The sequence below is a fragment of the Siniperca chuatsi genome, linkage group LG5 (assembly GCF_020085105.1).
Source record: "Siniperca chuatsi isolate FFG_IHB_CAS linkage group LG5, ASM2008510v1, whole genome shotgun sequence".
Taxonomy (NCBI): domain Eukaryota; kingdom Metazoa; phylum Chordata; class Actinopteri; order Centrarchiformes; family Sinipercidae; genus Siniperca; species Siniperca chuatsi.
The window spans coordinates 15560605-15582630 of NC_058046.1; the positions used below are offsets into that span (position 1 = coordinate 15560605).

The 22026-nt window shown below is 43.1% G+C and overlaps 1 protein-coding gene across 4 annotated transcripts in view; it reads left to right on the forward strand.

Moving 5' to 3' along the window:
- kiaa0825 (KIAA0825 ortholog) overlaps positions 1-22026 on the forward strand; it is a 121540-nt gene that overhangs the window by 32629 nt on the left and 66885 nt on the right. Inside the window, exons 10-21 of one of the 4 annotated variants that reach the window (XM_044195255.1) lie at positions 238-515; positions 1917-2067; positions 2681-2695; positions 4639-4829; positions 6386-6592; positions 6949-7059; positions 8836-8975; positions 11670-11849; positions 14112-14342; positions 14444-14748; positions 15042-15148; positions 16612-16773. In XM_044195255.1, the coding sequence (XP_044051190.1) occupies positions 238-515; positions 1917-2067; positions 2681-2695; positions 4639-4829; positions 6386-6592; positions 6949-7059; positions 8836-8975; positions 11670-11849; positions 14112-14342; positions 14444-14748; positions 15042-15148; positions 16612-16645 (1950 nt within the window). In that variant the 3' untranslated portion in view covers positions 16646-16773. Of the gene's footprint in view, positions 1-237; positions 516-1916; positions 2068-2680; positions 2696-4638; positions 4830-6385; positions 6593-6948; positions 7060-8835; positions 8976-11669; positions 11850-14111; positions 14343-14443; positions 14749-15041; positions 15149-16611; positions 16774-17488; positions 17634-22026 lie in introns of those variants that run through there. The other 3 variants (XM_044195252.1, XM_044195256.1, XM_044195253.1) reach the window with 3 other exon arrangements.

Sequence of the window (22026 nt, forward strand, 5' to 3'; positions counted from 1 at the left end):
TCTGTATTCTACATTTGCGCTGTTTGCTTTTCAGCTTGCACAATGTTAGAGAAAAATGCATGTGTAATACTCACATCTTGAATCCTTGTCATTCTGATGTCTCTTCGCAAATGTTCCATTATTTATATCTAATGAGGTCTCTTTCTGATGTTTTTTTCTGTTTTTCCTCTTACTGACAGATTTTGCCTCTGTTATTGAGATCATCTTGTCCTGTCTTTGCATTCTCTCTCCCCTCAGTTCTGTGGAGCAATCATGACTGAGCTGGATGCTTTACTACCCTTGGCTGCAGCCTGCAGGGACAACTCTCTCCTGGAGGTGCGATCAAGCTTTGTGGAGGCGTGTGGCAGGGCAGCGTTTGCCATGGTGGGCCGTTTGCAAGACAGGGCCCTGGAGGTTCCATCCTCTGCACCCCTGAAGAACCTGCCTGCTTTGCTGGCCACTTGCATTTATGTGCACCAACGACTGGAGCATTACCATGCCAGGCTAAAAGATTCAAATTCTACTGCAGCTAAAGTGTAAGGAGAGTGTGTGCATTTGTGTGCATTTGTGTGGATGGCATCAGAGTGGAATGGTATATTGGCATTTATGTATGTGTGTGTTTTACTATATCTTAGTGTGTAAATCCATCTATCTATCCATCCATCCATTCCAGCATCCATTGGATAATAGCCAATTACAATAACAATACAACAATGATGTAAAAACCCACAGATGGTGACTGTAGAGGGCATCAGGCTATATCAAAATGATCAGACAGGCAACAGACCAGTAGCTACCAGATTCTGATGTTACTAAATTCAGATTATGAATGTAATTGTGACTGTCAAGATGACAGCACCCATCACAGATGCTGTGTCCAGTTTGGTTCAAACCAGAACCCTTGCCACATAACAGTTGCCACATTCTTGCACCCAGCACCCATGCTTAGCCTTGTTTCCAACATAACCCATTGTTCCTCGTCTTTAACATTACTCAATCATTTCAAAACTGCTGTTATTTTATCAAGAACAACTGAATCAGACAGCTAACAGCCTGCTCAACAAATAATAAACTGAATTGCATTACAAACAATTGGACCAATACTGAACCAATACATCACAACTCACTCCAGCTACACTGCATATATTTTCATATGATTTTTGACGCCCATCCTAATCATAACATAGATATTTATTAAGCAAAGATGAGGGAAGCAGGAATGGATCAAAGAGATTCCTTCTTCCAAATTGTGTGAGCCTTGTAGGCAGAAAACTTTAAATTTAAATTAATTTAATTTAAATTAAAATTTTTAATTAAATTAAATTTCAAGGAAATTGTACATTTGAGATTAAGACGAGGGGACCAGAGAGTTAAAAAAGAGAGTAGAAATGATTAACAGGAGGTAATGACACCCATATTGTGTCTACATCTGGTGAGTTTTTATGCCCAGTAATACCCCCTTAACCTCTGTTCTCTACAGATCCCCTCTAAAGGCATCCCTGGTGCCCTCAGTGCTCCTGTTGTCCCACCTCTGGCCCTGTGTACCCCTCCACCTGCACTTGCACTGTGCCCCCTCCAGTCATAAAGCACTTTCATCTCTCTACCCCCTCCAGTCCCCCTGGTTTTAAGCCTCCTGCACCCCCGTTAAACTCTTGCCTCTCTCTGGAAAGTATCAAGGCAGCCAGATTTAAAGGATATGAAATGTCACACTGAACTTTTAGAATAAATCATCAGTTCTTTCATCTAATCATTTCACCTCATGTTTGTTTGATAGCTCCCTGAATATACAGTAGTCAATAATGCACCTGGATTACAGATTGTGCCCTGTATTGGACTCTTGACCCCAGCAGTCCCTTTCATTTTTCTTAATATACAATATATATTATGTATTTTCTGTCATTAGCTTTTAAAGGTGTGTTTCCCTCCTCTATGCCTAGACCCCTGACACTGCTGCCTATGCAGAAGTACCAAGATACAGTGCAGTCCTTGAGAGACCAGCTGACCAGCTACTGTATCCAGGTTTGTTCCACCTGCATTCTTCAAGACGCAGAGAGTCACCACTGGGCTGACCCCAAACCCTTCTACGAGGTGAAGTGTTTTCACATTTCCTTAAAATCTATCTGGTTGAATTTTTTTTTTCCCCCAAGGCACCTTGAAAAAAACTTGCCACACCACGCTGAACTCTTATAGATTTATGTTTCTGGCATTTATGAAATATCAGTGGAGCCTCTTTGAGTATTACTTATTCACCCCCAAATCATAAATACAGTAATACATAAAACATCCAGTATTGTCTGGTGTTGATTTTATTCATTTCATTGTAAAAAGTGAAAATTCTAATGCAACATGTCTTAGTAGGGTTTTTCTGTAGAGTTTGAGGAACTCTAGGAATTATACTCTGAAGCTTTCACACTTCTTTTCATTCCCACAATGCACCTTTACCTCCCACTCTCCCTCTTCTGAGTCTTCTACTCTGAGCTCCCTGAGAACATCTGTGACTTCCAAGCTGCCCCAGGGGCTCCAGGGATTCAGCTGTCTGAAGTCTGCACTGGGACTGTCTGGAAACAGCATAGGGCCCCTAAAACTCCCCTACCTTTATGCCCTTAAACCAATCTAAACCTCCCCTCTCTCTTACTTTATTCTGCTTCTGCCTTTTTCCCTTTGTTCCTCCCTCCTTCCCTGGGTCACTGGTGTCAGACAGACCTGCTGTGCGCAGGTGTGTACTTTTGTTCAAGCATGCCTGTGTGCATCTGTACAGATGAATGCACGTGTGGGTGTGCAACAGCATCTCCGGCTGTGAGTTTCATTTGGTGTGTATCTATATTTTCATGTCTGTTGTAGATGTGTAGTTGTATGCATCAGCTTTCCATCTTCTAGATCCCCCACCCTGTGTCTTGGCTCTTTCACAGCTTAATGCAGCTCCAAGGAGACCCTTCTCCAGCTTGGGTTCCCCCTTGCCTTTTTATTTATTTTACATTGATATTGACACATGAATAGTTGTTGGCAGAGAAATATTTAATATGCGCTAACAGCAGCGCATGAGGTCAGTTAAGGTAATAAAAGGAAGTTTAGAGCATGACCTTGGCTACCATCCTTGTCAAGATTTTGCATCTTTCAGAGCCAACTGCTAAATTTCATTTGAGGAAAAAGAGCCATTATGAGTTTCCAAGTTTATTCCATCTTCAGTTCCCAATCCCAGATTCAGTCCTCACTGTTGCCAGGCTGACATTCCTAAAAGGAGTTTTTCCCCTAGTTGACCTGGCTGGTTAACTAAGAGTTTGACTTGAACGGATAAAACGGTCTAACCACACATGTAGTTGTGGCTGCTCTTGGTCGGGATCCAACCTCTGTCTGCATTTGCTCTGCTGAGTCCACAGGCGGAGGATGGCGACGTAATCCCGGACATAGAGCTCGGTCACGCTCCCCATCAACCACCGATCCCTAAATGACCGCCTCCAGGGAGGAAAGGAAGGAGAGAAGTGAAATAGGAGATGGATCAGTGTTATGTTTGGTCAACCGGGGAACCAGGAGAGCAGAAGTTTAACCCAATAGCAGATACATAAGCTGAATAGGTGCAGTTTAAATAATTTAATGAGTGACAAAAAGGCTTACACCAATTTCAGGCAGGCAGTGATTGAAGAAACCAAACAAGGCCACAAAAGCAAACAAATAATAAGAGTCCAGAAATAACAGGCAGAATGTCCCAAAAAAAACAACAACCAGTATAAAGCCAAAAACACAGAAAGCAGAGGCCAGAACACTTACGGTAGGTACACTGACCAAGCAAGGACAGACTTAAATACACTCACTGAAGGGAGACAATGAGACACAGGTGCAACTAATAGACACAGGTGAAAACAATCAAAGCAATCAAAGACAGGAAGCAAAACTACCAGATGCAAGAGGGAGGGAGAATATTACAAAATAAAACAACACAGAGCAAAAACCCAAAACCATGACAATAAGGTGAAGTGGGAAGAAAATGTGAAGGGACTGAGGGGCATGATGAGTGGAAGACAGGAGAAAGTTTGGGAGTTTTGGATGTGTCAGTATCTCTGCCACACACGCACGCCATCCGCTGGAGCAGTTTGTTGTTGAAGGTTAAACATGAGGAGTTTGGGCGAGTAGAGGTAGAAGAGGGAGGTTTAATGAATGAATTCCTCTATATCCTTTCAGACAAAGCTATAGGATGCCACGATATTAATAATCTCTTTTTCTCCATCTGTCCTCCCCCTCTCTCCCTATCTTTCTTTTTTCTCACTCTCACTTGTCTTTGCTCACTTTATTCAGAGAAGATCTCGATTTTCTCCCTTCTCTCTTTCTGTCTCTGTACGTGTGAGCGTGTGTGTGCCTGTTGTGATGTGTTCTCCAGTTCAGCACTTTAAAGCAGTCTAAAATCCCAGTGGGGGAAGAAACCCAGGTGCAGAGTGCAGGTGGCGTGACCACTGAGACATCCTGGTGTTGACAGACCTGCCTCTGTCTCTGTCTCTCTTTCTTCTTCTTCATGTTTTCTCTCTCACTCTCTCTTTCTCTCCCTGCCTCTATTTTTATCTCCTTCTCCTCTTGGTCTTCTCTGTTTGTGCTTCACTGTCAATGCCCATATCACGATACATCTTCATCTGCAACCTCCTCCCTCCCATCCACTACTTTCTTCCACAGGGTGAGCGCTGTTCCTTCTCAGTGCAGATGTGGTTCTACTTCCTGTGTGGGCTCCGTAGCGACCTGTGGGCGGTCCTTCCGGCAGAGTTGGCCAAGAAGGTGCTCGGCCAGGTGCTGTCAGAGACTTTACAGCTGCTGGTGCAAAGATATGCCAGGGCCCGTCCTTCATACAAGAGACACCTACAAATCAGGTACTCTATCATGTACCATACTGACCTCAGTTATATAAAAACTTTGAAAGCCATCTGATTTTTATGTACTATTTCTACCGAGGAAACTATCTTGAAGAACTGTTGTTAATGACAACAATTGGATTTACAGAATTTCTGCATTAATGAAGCACCTTGCTTTCTATGTATCTAATTCACTGGTCAGCCAAAACCGGAATTCCTCTCCGGTTATTTCTCTATAATAATATATTTCTTCTTTTAGCTTTAGCTTTAAGGACTGCTCGTTCATGTTGGCTTAACAGCTGAGGTACAAAGTTTATTCTTGACCTTGGAAACAGCAGTCTCAAACTCAGCTTTTAAGCCAACATGGACAAGAGATGCTTAAAGTGCTTAAAAACAAATGGAAGTTGTAACATCTACAATTCCATGACAAGTAGCCAAACTTCAACTGCTGATGAAGATTGTGTGATGTGATCAAAAGTCTAGAATAGCTACTAAATTGACCTTGTAGTGAGATTGTTTTCTCAATTGCTGTTTGCAGGGTCAAGAATGAACTTTGAACCCCAGGAATGATATTTGTTTTCTATCAAAATTTTCTTATCAGTAATTTGTGGTTTTCGCTTTTATGTTTTAACTGCATAATTCCCTCATTACCTTTCCCACACATTGTTATAGCCTACATGAATGTAGACTTTGGTATATATTGTATAATGAATATAGACTTGGCTATACATAATGGTATCCTAAATTACAATGCTCTCCCAAACAAAGCCCTAAATGGTTTCATCTCTGTCACTGTTGGCCTAGTTTCACTCCGCTCCTATGGGTCTGATGGTGGAGGTCTAAACGTAGTGTTAGCATATCATAGGCACACTCTCTGTACAGGCTCAGGGGTCATCTTCTCCATCCTCTTTTTTTGTCTTTCTCCTCCTAATAGCTGAATGATGACAGTGAACAGGCTAAACTGTGACACACAGTAAGAGGATGAAAAGAGTGACAAAGATAAAGTACATTACACATGTGTAGCACCGCAGGATGTCAGCACAAAACCTGGTTTATGTTGCTTGGAGATGCGTGTGATTCTGGAGGGACAGTTGTAAAGTGTAAGGCTAGCCTAAACAGATGGCTTTTCAATGCTTCCCCAAGGTTCCTATGCGTATAGCACTCACATGGGTACACTAATGCTACCTCACCTCTCCTGTATCAGTCCATCCCTGTGTGTGTCTAATAACGATTTAGGCCATGGGAAGAGCAAGGATGAGGAGATGAGAGATGATGAGCAGCTCTCCCCAACCAATTAAGGAAACAGATTTAAGGGCATTTAAATGTGAAAGCAATTACTTTTATAGTGAAATCCAAAGCCAACAGTACACTTAACTTAAACAATGAAATCACCAGGAGTGATATAATGGTGGATGTTAGCCATTGAAGACAGGGATGTTAGCTTTCTGTGCCTTAACATGATAGTGCCTCTCTCTTTCTCTCTCTTTATGTGTTCTCACATATTCCCTCACATCTCATCTTTTCTGTTTTCATATATACATTCGCCTTTCCTGTTTCCTTACTCTGTGTCTAAGGTGTGACATTACAGCAGTGTTGCTGTATGTGGAGCAGCTTATGTGGAGTGTGTGTGAAAGTCCTGAGGCCTTGGTGCGCTACAATCCTTCTTCAGCAATTGCCATAATAGCAGGCGGATCCGACTGGCCATACCAAATCCACAGCCTGTGTGAGCAACTCCTGACAGTTCTTGTCATTGTCACTGCACCCCTATCTTTGCTGTATAGGTTAGTATGCACAGTATGTTTTTGTTATTCAACCTTAAGTTAAAGTAAAATATGACGTAGACACACCAAAATCTTTCTGATATTCATATGAAACTAGTTTACAGAGGTTACAAGAGAGTTACAAGGCTATAGCCACTGACCCTGGAATCTTGTGTCCTAATTGACCATGGATTTAACCCCACACTTGACTTGACATGAGTAGGCTGTAATAAAATAAAGATTAAAAAAATGAAGGTATACTATGCACATAGGAGGATGTATTTGGATTTATGATATCACTACCTGAAGAAGTATGACCACCAAACAATATATTTTTTGTAAATTGAAGATGCCATGTGTGATCTCAATTCCTCCAGGATATTTATGATTGATCCTGCGAAAGAGTCCACGCCACAGCAGCCTGACAGCCCTGTTGTCCACTGGCTAAATGCTATCAACCCTGACCTCTTCCCAGAGCAGGCCATACGGTATGTAAAATACACCCATCATACCATTCATCACCCGTCATACAGTAGGTAGACATATGCAAACTCACATATACATACACACTCTGGTATGCTAAGCCAACACACACACCTCCACCCACTGTATAGAGAACCATATGTGTATGTGTGGAGTTTACAGCCACAAACTGTATGTGCGGATATATAACCAGACTTACCCATTGCTCAGGGCTTCAAGCTAGAGTTGCTCTGGTAATATAACACAGATGCAAGTTGAGAAAGAAAAAAAAAGAAAGAAATAAACTACCGTTGCTGCTGACACTGATTTTGTTTATGTTGATGGTTGCTGAGGGCTTTACACATGAGGCGTCAACAGAGTACACTGCGTTGTGTATGTGCATGTGTATGTATGATTGTGTACATGCATGCTTACGTGTGTACATGTGTGTCCAGTTACGGTTGTGACCTCCACAGTGCAGTCAATCACTCTCCCCCCTCACCCTTGACCCCCCCCCCCCCATCTCCTTCACAGCCAGAGGTGATGTCATTGCGTGCTGATGGAGCACAAATCAAACTAACCCCCACTCTCCTACTCCTAAGTATTGGAGAGTTGAAATTAGTTTATTTTTATGACCTCTTTATTTCTTTGCTCCCACCTCCTGCCTGCATGCGAAGGCGCCAAGGGGCCTGCCAGTGGCCCTGGGCCAGATCCACAGGTCCTCATCCAGGACCCGGCCTCTGTGGCCAGATCTCTCCCCAGCCCATTAAAATAAAACCCATTGTTATGGTTATTAAATAAAACAATAATAAAATCACAAAGCACATAAATAAATCATCCAGCATTACAGGCTATAAAGAAAGCATCTCAAGTTATGTTTTCTGGCCTTATGTGTGTTTCTGTATTTGCACACATTCATGCATTTTTGTTCTTGCCTTTGTACATACTTTATATGTGTGTGTGTGTGTGTGTGTCTTGGTCCTGTAAGCTGACCGTGCGCTGTAGCTGGGTAGATTTATCAGAGCAGTTAAAAGAGGATTTCTTCTGGATTTGCGGTCCTAGTGACATCATAAATTGCACTGTCAGATTGAGGCATAGTTTTCCTCAGTCAAGCAGCAGGGTGCAGCCTGCTCTAGCTTTCTGGCTCAAATAGAATGGTTAATTTCTGGGCAGACACCCCCTGCACTCCCTCCTGCCTCCTCGCTCTTCAGACAAACTCTGTCCATTCTTTCCATTAGATTTTATTGAGATGTATAAAGTAACATGCAGGCACACACATGTCAGCATGCTCTCACACTTGCACACATACATAACCACAAGCATAGGCTCTGAAAGGTGCACACACACACACACACACACACACACACACACACACACACACACACACCAAGGATACGGCTCATTACCCACAGCTGGCTGCAGCCTCTTGGTTATACAAAAGATGTAGGAGGGGGGTACTGCTGTATATTCATGTATTTGGCTGTCTCCCAAATGTTAATTTGGTTTTAGCTGGCTAAGATTAGAGCTAATTCCTTCCCGGTGCACACTATAAGTAAGCGAGAGTGAAGGCATTTGCAGACTAAGCTCGTATCAGGAGTGAGTGACACTGAAGGAAGTCACCATTGTAGCATAAACACTATTTCCTCCCAGATTGTCATCCAAGACAACTGTGATTTCAGCCTTTGTCTTTCACTTGTGAAGCTTTTTCCCTCCTTGTTGTCTCTTGCTAAATGGACTGCTATCTGTACACTCACCTGACACTGCAGAACTGTCAACTTTGTTTTCCTTCTTTCTGCTCTCAGAGATGGCCTTATGGGCCAGGCGGCCTCCGCATGTCAGCTGAGGCTGCTGACCTCTGACCCAGGACACAATCCCAGGTTGCTTCTGCGAATGCTGCTGTACAGAGACTGTCACCTGCCCAGAATACTCCTGGAAAACTCTTGTAAGTCTGTTTTTTAGTATATGGATTGGTATGCATTAATGGATACATAGAGTGTGTACATTAAATGTCTAGCTGTCAATCCTTTTTTTGAAGCCACATTCATTAATTCTTTAATATTTCCGTTTTCAAAATCCTGGACCCAGAGTCAATCCCGCAGAGGCTATATGTGGGAAGGTGTTTACCAGTGTCTTAATTATGGTGCTCTAAGATCCTTAGCGAGTTATACAGACCTTAGATGAGCTCTATCCATTTTATGAAGTTATCATCAGCATCTTTGCCATCATCATCATTTTCACCTTGGTCACCATCATCACTAAATCAATAGAGAGCAGTAATAAACACTCAACAGGCCCAGGCGGAGCACACACGCTGACCTTTAAAGATTTTCCCTTCCTTCTTCTCCCCTCTGCACGACAACAGTCTAACCTTTAAAGACTGTTGTGCACTCGCACATTAATTCACATTATAGCGACCTCATTAATAACAACTCTCACTGTCTCGTTCTCTCGCTCGGTCTGAGTCTGGCTCAGAGGCTCTGCAATGCTTCTCCTTGCACGCTGCTGTAAATCAACGCTGGAAGCGCTGACTCTCGTGTGTTATCACAGTGACGGGCTAATTAACCAGGATGCAGACAGACAGAAGGAACAGCTTGACTGAACACCTACACTCCTATAAGCCACTGCACTTCCCCATACATGTATATACTGGGGTGTTTCTTACTTATAGATAATAATACAGTGACTCGCAAACTCAATTGGACTCTGTTCTATCTAATTCAATTCAATTGAGTGTGTTACAGTAACTGTTAAAGTCAGCTGCTGTTTGAACAGTAGGACATTTTGTAGTGCATTTTCTTCTAATACGCTAACTTTGTTTCATCAACAGCACTTTTTCAACAGTGTTGTTGCTCAGTGACACATTTTACAATACAGTGTATTTGCCTTATCAAAGTACCCTAACATGCTAGAGAGCTAGATAGCAAACTGAATGGCCTACCCATTGTCTCACGAATTGAAAATTTATTTATTTGCACAGGGATAACACCTCCTCTACATTTACAATAACAGTTTTCGCTTTTGCACAACTCACCCTAAATCAGAAGATACACTACTTCTGGTGCAGACACACACACACACACACACACACACACAGCCTTTTTATTATCATCAGCGTGTCTGCTTCCAATTACAGAGGTTTGCAGAGAGGGCCCTTGTGACTGGTTGACTGGTTGTCCGGAAGATAAACAGGTGTATGTATTGGCTATGTATCAAGGTTGGATAAGCTTAGAGACAGAGAGGGAGGAAAAATAGAAAAAGCAACCGAGAAATCAACATAGAAACACAACCACATTGGAATTATTGTGCTGCAGCAGTAGTGGAAACTCCACAGAGATGTGCCAGTGCACTGTCATCTGTTTTTCTGAAGTCATCTGCTGCTCCATAATGGGATCATTATTAAAAGGCACCTAGTTAACCTGCCATGCTCTCCAGCACCCCAAGTGGAAATTAATCCCTGTTCCCTTGGACCGTTGCAGCCACAGCAGTGATATCCAGAACACTCTCTCCTTAAGGACCAATTACCAGACAGACAAGATGCCAGCATAACCCACAAAATGCCGCCTAATAGACTGATTGTAGGTCAGGTTGGTTGACCACTTTTGAGTGTATGTATTAGATGTGTTATTGTGAAAGAAAAGGCAAGAGTGAGAGACTTGGAGAGAGACTTAGAGATAGAGAGAGGGAGATAAAGGAAACCAGTTCAATCTGAACCTTGATAAATGGCAGTGCTGCCTGCCTGTTATTAAGGTGGCTGATATTATTGGCCCTGTAATGCAGCAGCTAATTTAGCCCTGTCATTTTAAAATAGTCCAGCATTAGTCAGAAGGAAGCCGTGCGTCCCTCCATCACAGCGCCCCCTCATTGACTGCTGCGTTGTATACACTCTCCTATTCAAATAGCTGTCATCTCCCACACAGTAAACTGACAGACCGCTGGATGTCTGCCACCTTTGGAGCAATGGGCCTTTCCTCAGCAACCCCTGTCAACTTAACACACACACACACACACATTTGTAAGCACACAAAAAACATATATAGACATCCATATGGGTTACGCACGCACACACCTCCATCCTCAGCCCTGTGCTCAGACAGCAACCCCCACAAGGACACCCTGTCAAAACCTCTTCCTTTTCACTTCCTGTCTCCATGTGCTGTGGGGGCTTTGAAATCTGTTTCTTTTTCTGTTTTTTCTGGTCTGTTTTTTTCTCCATCTAACACAGATGTGGGTTTTTCTTCCCCTTCTATTCCACAATGCCTTTTGTTCACCCTTTCTGTTAACATGTGTCAGGTTGGGCAGCCTTGACATTTTCCAATGTGTTTTTGTGCGAAGAAATCAAGATGCTGTTTCATAGGATAGGGTTTTATATCTTTCACTACCTACCCCCATAAGGTTGATATTTTCTGAATTGTAATTCAAAAAACAGTTTATGTTCACCTACACACCCCTAACTGAATGTATGTGTGCATATGAGTAAGCCTTTTCATTTCTTTGTGTATCCTGTTGTTTGTGTGTCTGTGTGTGAAGTTCTCCTGAATATCATGATTTCATAAATTCATTACCATTTTGAATACCCACACTTATTTTAATAGTGCATAGAAGTGTCTCACTGACTCAGACTGACTGATTTTTTCAGATTATTGCCAGGAGAACTGCTTAGAAATGTCCACAGAGAGCTGCAAGGCAGGAGATGACTTCATAGTCGCATTGTTCAACGTTTTCAGTTGCCTGAATAATGTTCCCAAGGCCTTGACTCAGGTCCTCCAACCGTACCTGGAAAGGGCACACATTTGGGAACATCTCTACACACTGGCAGGTAAAGTAGCAACCAACTGTTGTAGTTCAGGGGTTATTACTACAGACTGGCAATACCTTGATATATACATAAATAAATACATCTTGGCTGCAGGAGAGCAACTTGATTGTCATTTTTTCATATTTTCATTGCTTATTAGCTTAGTGCTATTTGGTTTATGATACAGGAAACTGTACTATTTATCTATTCTATACTACAAAATGAAGTAATGATAAAATACCAAGTCAGTGCCATTCTCATTTCATGTTAAACTGAAAAAAAGAGATTGTTAAATCTTTCACCTCCCAAGATATTGAGATTGTTTCATGCTTGGATAACAGGAAATTAATGTAAGTAACTGATTTAAAGAGACCAACTTTTCTCAAAATGTATTAGATATATCATTACAAGAGCAAATCTGCCCACAATATCTCTCGTTTTTTCCTAAGGGCCAGTGTTGACATTGAATGCACGTGAGCTAAAGCCAGACTTTAATATGCTGTTATAGAGACTACAATTACTCCCCAACTCTTTCTTTCTGCCTCTCTTTGGTACAAGCTTTGATACAGAGCTTAGTCAGAACTCCTGTGGAGTATGGAGCTCTTTTTGGTGGTAATTTCTATATCCTGGGTGAGTGGTAATTATTGTAGCATAAATTAGGGTGATTTGAGAAGAGAATTTGGATGGAGACAGAGCAAGGGAGGGGTCGACAGAGGGAAGGAAAGAAAAAGAGATAGAGTGAGCCAGAGAGAAATTCTCAATGTCATCCAATCATCATTTATCCTCACAGGGTAATTAGTTTAATTATTGGACTGTGCCAAATCTTTGTATTATAATTTTGGTTACAGGATACCCCCAGTGCCCTCATTTCTATTTAAACTGTTCACTGAGTTAACTTTCATAGATTACATTGAGAGTTTCACTATATCTCCACTTACAGTGATGTTTCATCACAGTAGCAGGTTGTTTCGAATCAATACAACAGTCAATATGTTAGTGGGCGGTATTGAAGTCTGAGAACCAAGTGACTTTGAAAAATAGGTCTAGGTCTCACCTGCCACAGAGCGCTTCTACTTCGAAAAGCCATATCATTTTCTGTTCCACTCTCCTCTTTTTCTATGGGTCTGAGGTCACAGATTTCTTAGGCGTCCCTGGAGATTTCAGTGCACTTCCAGTGCCGTCACAGTACTATATCTCTCTGTTGTAGCCTTTGGTTTTACAGCCGACGCTGTAGGAAGTTTATGGGTGCCATACAACTTCATGCTGTAGCTGCTCTGTTATCAATATGAGCGGGATATGAAAGGGCAGAGCAACAAAAGACATAGTACACCTGGAGAAGGTAGTAAGATTTCTACTGTCAGGCCTCCTGGGTTTGATCGAGAACATCTGAATTTAACTTGACATTACTTGCTTTTAGTGTAGATATTGCAACAGAATACCATAGCACTCTGTGGATGCGCAAGCTATTCATGTCTCTGTATTTTTCCATTTCTGACACAGACTGAGTGTGCTGTAATGACTAGGTGGGCTATTGCTTGTTTGAAAAGCCCAACAGCACAATACCCAAATGAAATGTAACCCACTATAATTTGGTAGCCATCATAAAATTTCATCTTCCCTTAATTTTTATGTCAATAGCAGGCCGTGTCTGTGGGTCTTTGACAAGTCCAAACCTTTCATGATTTAAGAGCTACAGTAATAGAACAGTATTTTAATAGAATATTATTAAATGCTTCTACATACAGTTGAAAGCCTTAATTTTTTTTATTGTGCATTGAGAGACTTCTCTGTACTGCATGTCTACTTTTAAAATAAGTAAAAAGTGTTTTTCATACAGCAGGCGACATGACTGCTTCTTAAATTAAACTTGACATTGTTTCCTTTACCAGTTGATTTCTATTCATTCTTTAAAGTAACTAGTCACTCTGTGAGTTGGTGGTCTCCAGAATTTAATAAAATGTGATGGCACATGTACCATTGTAGGACACAACTACCAAAACTCTACTAATTCTACATAACTCTACATAATTTAATTGGTAGAGCAGAGACTTTCCATGCCATGTTATCTGGGTTTCTTCGCTGGCTTGGTCCTTCTTACAGCACCACACTGGTCACAGCCTAACATTAACTTTGTGCTTGTTCATGTACAGCTCAGCTTTATGCTTTTATTTTTTTCAAATTAAAATCAATGATATTTAGAATTAGTAAGGTCTTAAGTCTTCAATTTCATATTCTTTCACCCACCCTTCTTTACCTGCTGCATTTATTTACCACTTTTGTCAGACACAGCGCGGACAGTACCTGTAGTGATCACCTGTGTCCGGGCGATGGTCACCAAGTCTACAAACAGCCTCCTGGTACACTTGGTCTCCATAGTGATGGGTTGGCAGGCTGCAGAGCAGGCAAGTGGAGCCGTGTTCAAGCGGAATGTACCAGAGAGTGTCCTGGCTAAAATACCCAAGGAGTGGAACTACACACCACTGGAAGCACGAGGAAAGGAGACTGCCACTAAGAGTACGCACAGACTGGCTGTCACATTTTCAAGACAAGAGAGCTATAAGCAATGTTAGGGTTGTCTTCCCAAACCTAACATCTCTTTCTTTCTTTCTTTCCAGCTGCCATATCCTTAACTATTCAAGCCCTGTCCTTCATTTTCACCAACCTGCCCTTGGCTGTAGCATCCGTGCCTCTCCCCATCCGCTTCCTCTTCCAAGTGGCAGAGAAGCACCTCTCCCAGCATGCCCGGCAGCTGCGCTTAGTGGGCCTTTTACTCTGGGCCCTGCTAAGCTGTCTGATCCAGGGCCTGGAGGACCCACACACACTAGAACAGGTCAGTGGTCTGGCCCTGGACCATGGGGCAAAGGACCCCCTGTCCCTGCTGGCTGAGTGCCTCCAGGCTGCCATGGGCATTCAACAGAAGGTAAGGGCTAAGGTTGATGTAAAAACAATAATAATAACAATAATATCAATAATAAGTAGGGGGGTTGTTTACAATTTAGGGTAAGGTAGGGCATTATACCAGGCTATTGTGGTGTCACTTGTTAAAAGCAAGCTGAAATTATACATTTATATATATACAGTATGTTTAAAACCCCCGATACCATAATTTCATCATATTTATGGTTGATGGTTGATTTAATGTATGCCATCAAATCAACCATCAACCATCTGACTTTTATTAATTCACTCAATGGTCTGCTGTTTGTCTGACAGGGTGTTCCCAAACCGACGGTGCACAAAGTGCTGCAGGCTCTGGAGGAAAAAAGACCCAAGTGGACAAACATGCAGCTGCAGAAGGCCCGCAAGCTCTGCTCAGACAGGTGAGAGGTCAACAACAAGGATTTAGCAAGAGGTCAAAGTCAGAATGGTATTGATGTAGTTTATATTAATGTTTTCATGCATTCAGGAAAGTGCTATATATGCATTATCCATCATTAGTCTCAGTTGGTATTGATTATTCATGTGCACCTTCAACAAAAAATTTGGTATAATTTTATTCTGATCATTTGGATTTGAAAAACAGCTTTTTAGAAAATTAATTTCCCAATACATAATTTTAGTGATTTATCAATAGTAAGATAGAGGTTGAGGGTTGATAGTCTGATGAAGGAGGAGGTTCAAACTGATCAAACTGACTGATGGTGTATTCAGCTGCGTGACATTCAATAAAGATGCTGAAAAAAACAATGAAAAAGAATGCAGCTTAAATATGCTTTTTTAAAGTGAGCATTCACATTCTGATGTATCGTATCAATGAGATCATTTTTCATTGAAAAGCTTTATGAGTAAGATCAATGAATCTCAGATGGGTTTGTTGTGGTAAATGATGGACACGCCGTATGACTGAGTGGACTGTAGACTGGAGTGATGGGAAAAGAGCTTTCACTTTGGGCTGATCTGTGACCTTTGGCTCTGCGTTTTGTAGCTCGTTCCCAGAAATTGCGCCTCTGGTCGCTCACTTCATCATGACAAACTCTAGATGCATCCATCCTCATAACAAAGGTGATTCAGTGCTGTAATACAACATGTACAATTAAAAAAAAAGAATGAAATAAATAAAAACACTGAGTAGATCATGGCCAGTTCTAGGAAAGGCTGTCTGTTTCAGTGACAGGAAGAGGGAAAGACGAGACTGGGGGAAAAAAGAGAAGAGACACGGCGGTGGAGGGGTGGGGAGGTGGTTGAGTGGAAAAGTGAAAGAAGAGTGATTATGTATCACCTGTCGGAGGCATTCAGTAGGATCATTACTATTCATTAAACTAACCTTCACAGGGAAGTGACGCCTGGCTTGTAAACAATCAGAATACAGTGTCAGAGAGAGAGAGAGAGAGAGAGAGAGAGAGAGAGAGAGAGAGAGAGAGAGAGAGTGGTGGATGTAATAACTCCAAAAACAACTGGCACTCCACTCACTGGCATCACACACACACAGACTAAACCCCTCAACAAAGAACATTTGCCCCTTGCAAGCGCTCCCACCTCTGTTTCCTCATCCCACTTTCCCTCCTTCCTTTCCCAACTGTAACCCCCCTCCCCACGCCACCCTCCTTGTCTTTGCAAAGTAATTTGTAGAGGAGAAGATTATTGTTCTCCATCATAGTGACCCTGGCTGGGCTGACGGGATGCATACACAGATGAAGATGAATGCAGTTATTCCTTGGCGGAGGTCTGCCTCTTTCAGGGCACATTGGCCCTAATGACATGATTGATAGGCTGTCCCAAATCCGGAGGGGCCCTCATTAATCACCCCGCTGACTGAATCCAATCATCTGCTTCACCTGCACAGTGATGGACAGGAAAGGATACAGCGCAGGTGCTGACACGGGTGCACAACCACCATCGCCGACAACACAACCGCCGGGCCGCCAGGCAAAAGAATGAGGGGATGTACATGGACGAGAGGGGACTCCTCTTCCTTTGCCACTCTCAATGTCAAGCAGCCAATGGCTGGCTGACAGGTGACACCGTTTCTGCCACCTTATAATTACAAAGAGAGAGAGAGAGTGAGAGAACAATGACAGGAAGTGTATGTGAAGGAGAAGGTTTGATGGACGGTAGTGTGATACCCATCCATACAGGAAGGGCAGGAAAATGATGCGGGCTTCTGCGAGGGTTGGGGACTGTACATGCATGAGGACCTTGACACACAATTACACACACACACACATACATGCTTAAGAACACACACACCAATCATTTTTAGATCTCCAGCATCCTTCGGTCAAAATCCCCCTATGTATCTCATGAATGGTAATGAAAACAGCGAAAATAATTTTATTATCAAACCTTTAATAATTTGTCTGTATTTCTCACTCTTTTCACCAGTGTTAGCCTTGATCAGGCTGCATGGTTTTCAGACAGTTTAGTGGAGCAAAGAGAAATTTATTGTATTTTAAGTTAATTTGCCCTCTGAAGCGTATGATTTCTCTAAAAACTAAAAAAATCATTAATTCTAAACTCAGGAGTCGTGTTTCAGTTAATTTTCTTGTGTATAGCAAATTCCAAATTTTATCCCAAAATCTTCTATAAAGTAGAAAATACTTCCTCAGCCAGAGGTGTTATACAAGCTGACACCCTCCCTCTTCCTGTTTCCTTTCCTTTATCTTTTCCCTTTTTTTTCTCTCCCATTTCCTCCTTTTCCCATCTCTGTTTCTCTCTCTCAGTGTATATGAGCAAGGAAGGGAGAGCGGAGTCGCTGCAGCTGAACTGACTGAGCAGAAAATAGGCCTGATGCTGCTGGAGGTCTGCCACAAAGCAGGTGGCAGCGACTACCTGAGGCAGATCTATCACATCATCCAAGGCAATGAGGTAGGGAAGCACTCCCTCTCCCCAGCAATTAGGTGGCTGCTGGCCTGAGGCCGCAGGCTGTTCAGGAGGGGAAGAAAGAGGGAAGAGGGCTGCTGCTTGTGTACAGTCTGCTTGCTCTGATCTTCTGTTGCTCAGGTGACCTCAAGAGTGCAAACCCACAGTGATTTCCTGTGTTATACGCTCACCACATGTAGAGGAGAGGGAGCCACATGGAGTCACCACATTCAGTATAGAACTGTTTTGAGAAGATCTGAGCGAGAAAGAGCAGTGATTTTTTAAGTTTTTAACGCTAGGAAGTTATTTTAGCTAAATTCACTTCAGAGAAGAACAAAATAAAAAGTAGCAGTTCTCTAGAAAGTGCCCAAGTTAATTGAAAAATATATATATATATATATATATATATATATATATATATATATATATACAGTGGTGTGCAAAAGTGTTTGCCCCCTTCCTAATTTCTTATTTTTTTGCATGTTTGTCACACTTAAATGTTTCAGATCATCAAACAAATTTAAATTACATAACACAAGTAAACTCAAAATGCAGTTTTTAAATGAAGGTTGTTATTATTAAGGGAAAACAAAATCCAAACCTACATGGCCCTGTGTTAAAAAGTTTGCCCACTAAACCTAATAACTGGTTGGGCCACTCTTAGCAGCAACAACTGCAGTGTTGCATATATATATATATATATATATATATATATATATATATATATATATATATATATATATATATATAAAAAACTTTGTCCTTCACCCTCCGCGGGTGGTCTCGTCCTTCGAGCTCGGGGCCTGGGAGCTTGAGGGTTCTGCACAGTATCTTTGCTGTTCCTAGTACTGCACTCTTCTGGACCGAGATGTCTGGTGTTCTTCCAGGGATCTGCTGTAGCCACTCCTCCAGTTTGGGGGTCACTGCCCCGAGTGCTCCGATGACCACGGGCACCACTGTTGCCTTCACCTTCCAGGCCTTCTCCAGCTCTTCTCTGAGCCCTTGGTATTTCTCTAGTTTCTCATGTTCCTTTTTCCTGATGTTGCCATCACTTGGTATTGCCACGTCAACCACAACGGCTTTCCTCTGCTGTTTGTCCACCACCACGATGTCAGGTTGGTTCGCCATTACCATTCTGTCAGTCTGAATCTGGAAGTCCCACAGGATCTTGGCTCGGTCATTCTCTACCACCTTTGGAGGTGTTTCCCACTTTGACCTCAGGGTTTCCAGTCCATACTCAGTGCAGATGTTCCTGTACACTATGCCAGCCACTTGGTTATGGCACTCCATGTATGCTTTTCCTGCCAGCATCTTACACCCTGCAGTTATGTGCTGGATTGTCTGAGGGGCCTCTTTGCACAGCCTACACCTTGGGTCTTGTCTGGTGTGGTAGATCTGGGCCTCTATCGCTCTGGTGCTCCGGGCCTGCTCCTGTGCAGCCATGATGAGTGCCTCTGTGCTGTCCTTCAGTCCAGCCCGCTCTAGCCATTGGTAGGATTTCTTGATATCAGCCACTTCAGTTATGTTCCGGTGGTACATCCCATGCAGGGGTTTGTCCTCCCATGATGGTGCCTCCTCCAGCACGTCTTCCTCTGTTCCCCATTGCCTGAGACATTCCCTGAGCACGTCATCTGTTGGGGCCTTATCTTTGATGTACTCGTGGATCTTGGATGTTTCATCCTGGATAGTGGCTCTCACACTCACTAGTCCACGGCCGCCTTCCTTACGGCTAGTGTACAGTCTGAGGGTGTTGGATTTGGATGCATGGTGAGGAGCTTTCGCGTCTTAACGTCTGTATCTCTTCCTTTGGCCACCTTATTATTCCTGCAGGGTATCTGATCACTGGCAGGGCGTAGCTGTTTATTGCCTGGGCCTTGTTCTTGCCATTGAGCTGACTTCTTAGGACTTGCCTTACTCGTTGGAGGTATTTGGCTGTTGCTGTTTTCCTTGTTACCTCTTCGAGGTTGCCATTTGCCTGTGGTATTCCAAGGTACTTGTAACCATCCTCAATGTCTGCTATTGTTCCTTCTGGGAGTGAGACCCCTTCTGCGTGCCACCATTCGACTGCACTTCTCAAGCCCGAATGACATCCCAATGTCAGAGCTGTAGATCCGGGTGGTGTGGATCAGTGAGTCGATGTCCTGCTCGCTCTTAGCGTATAGCTTGATGTCATCCATGTAGAGGAGGTGACTGATGGTGGCCCCGTTCCTGAGTCGGTATCCATAGCCAGTCTTGTTGATTATTTGGCTGAGAGGGTTCAGACCTATGCAGAACAGCAGTGGGGACAGAGCATCTCCTTGGTATATGCCACATTTGATGGATACTTGTACAAGTGGCTTGCCATTGGCCTCAAGGGTGGTTTTCCACATCCTCATCGAGTTTGCAATGAAGTCTCTTAGAGTCCTGTTGATGTTGTACATCTCCAAGCATTCAGTGATCCATGTGTGCGGCATTGAGTCATATGCTTTCTTGTAATTAATCCAGGCAGTGCACAGGTTGGTGTGTCGGGCTCTGCAGTCTTGGGTGACTGTTCTGTCAACCAGGAGTTGGTGTTTGGCCCCTTTGGTTCCTTTACCAATGCCCTTCTGTGCTTTGCTCATGTATTGATCCATGTGCCCACTTATCTTAGCCACGATGATACCTGACATAAGCTTCCATGTTGTGGAGAGACAGGTTATTGGCCGATAGTTGGATGGGACTGTACCCTTTGCAGGATCCTTCAGGATCAGGATTGTGCGCCCTTCGGTAAGCCATTCAGGGTGCGTCCCATCTCTTAGCAGCTGGTTCATTTGTGCTGCTAGGCGCTCATGGAGTGCAGTGAGCTTCTTTAGCCAGTAGGTGTGGATCCTGTCAGGGCCCGGTGCTGTCCAGTTCTTCATACCTGAGACTCTTTCTTGGATGTCTGCCGCTGTGATGGTGACTAGATTCTGTTCAGGGAGGTTGCTGTGGTCCTTTCTCACAGCCGCCAGCCACTGTGCATCACTGTTGTGTGATGCCTCCCTCTCCCATATACTTTTCCAGTACTGCTCCGTTTCCAGCCTTGGTGGATCTGCTCTGCTGTTATTACCCTGCCATTGAGCATACACTTTTGCAGGTTGAGTTGCGAACAGCCGGTTTATTCTTCTGGCTTCATTATCTCTCGTGTACCTCTTTAGGCGGCTGGCCAAGGCTTGGAGCCTTTGTTTGGCAGTTTTAAGTGCTTCAGGTATGGGCATCTGGTTGTACTTCTTGGGTACTTGCTTTCTCATTGCACCTCTCTCAGCCTCTGTCAGTTGGCTCACTTCTCTCCGGGCCTCCTTGATTTTTGCCTCCAACCTTCGTTTCCATGGTGGGTACTGTCTCTCATGGCTCCCATGGTTGCTCTTGTAGCCAAGCATCTCTAGGATCACTGCTGCTGAGGCGTATATCAGCTCATTGGTTTCAATGATGGTTGTGGTAGGGATCGCTCTCAATGCTGCATTCACATCTTCTAGGAGACTTTCTGATGGTACTTCACTTAGCCGTTGTAGTTGGCATCGGGGTTGCCTTGTATTCATCCTCGCCATGATCTTGTCTTTCAGGTCAGTCGCTGCCTCGTTCAGCGTGATTTCTCTTGGGGCTTCGTACCCAATCTCTGGTTGGGGAGCTGCTGGTTGCTCCCCTCTGACCTGTTGTCCTGGCTCCCCCTTGCCGTAGCATTTGTGTTGTATCTCGTCAATCTCAAGTTGTGATAGCAGTTGCCACTTGTGGATGTTGGAACACTGAGCTACTAGTTGCTTCGCTGTAAGCCTTGATTGTGGGTTTCGAAGTAACCATTCATCCCACATCCTGTGCATGTAACCCCTCTGACTAGGGTTACTGGAGTAGTAGCATATATATATATATAGTACATATAGAGAGAGTTTAGTGATATTTTCCCTTAAGTTCACAGGTGGTAAAACAAGGGCTTTAAAGTGAGAGTGGACTCTTGGAGTAAAAAGTACATATGTAAAAAGTACATAAGAAGTGTTATGTACAGAAACTCAAGTTATTTTAAACTGGTTCCATAACACCTCTTCAGGTAGGCCTGTTGGCATTTTGCTAGTGAAACTCTAACTGAAACATCATCCACCTACAGAATACTACATTTATATCCCACAAACAGCCTCCTACTACTGTATATCACAAAGACACCAACAACACCAACGCTACTCTATACACTGTATCACATGTACCCAGGGACTGTATTCTTACCACACTGGCTCTTTGAATGGGAGAGATTATTATTTATAGGATGAGGCTGGCAATATTCTGTATTTTTGTTACTGTCAACAAATTCCATTAAAAGACCAAAACCAACAGTGTATTAGTCTTCCTGACCCCATCTGTGACACTCACCTCACCTCATGCCAATTAGTTCCTACTGAGGACATATATCTTC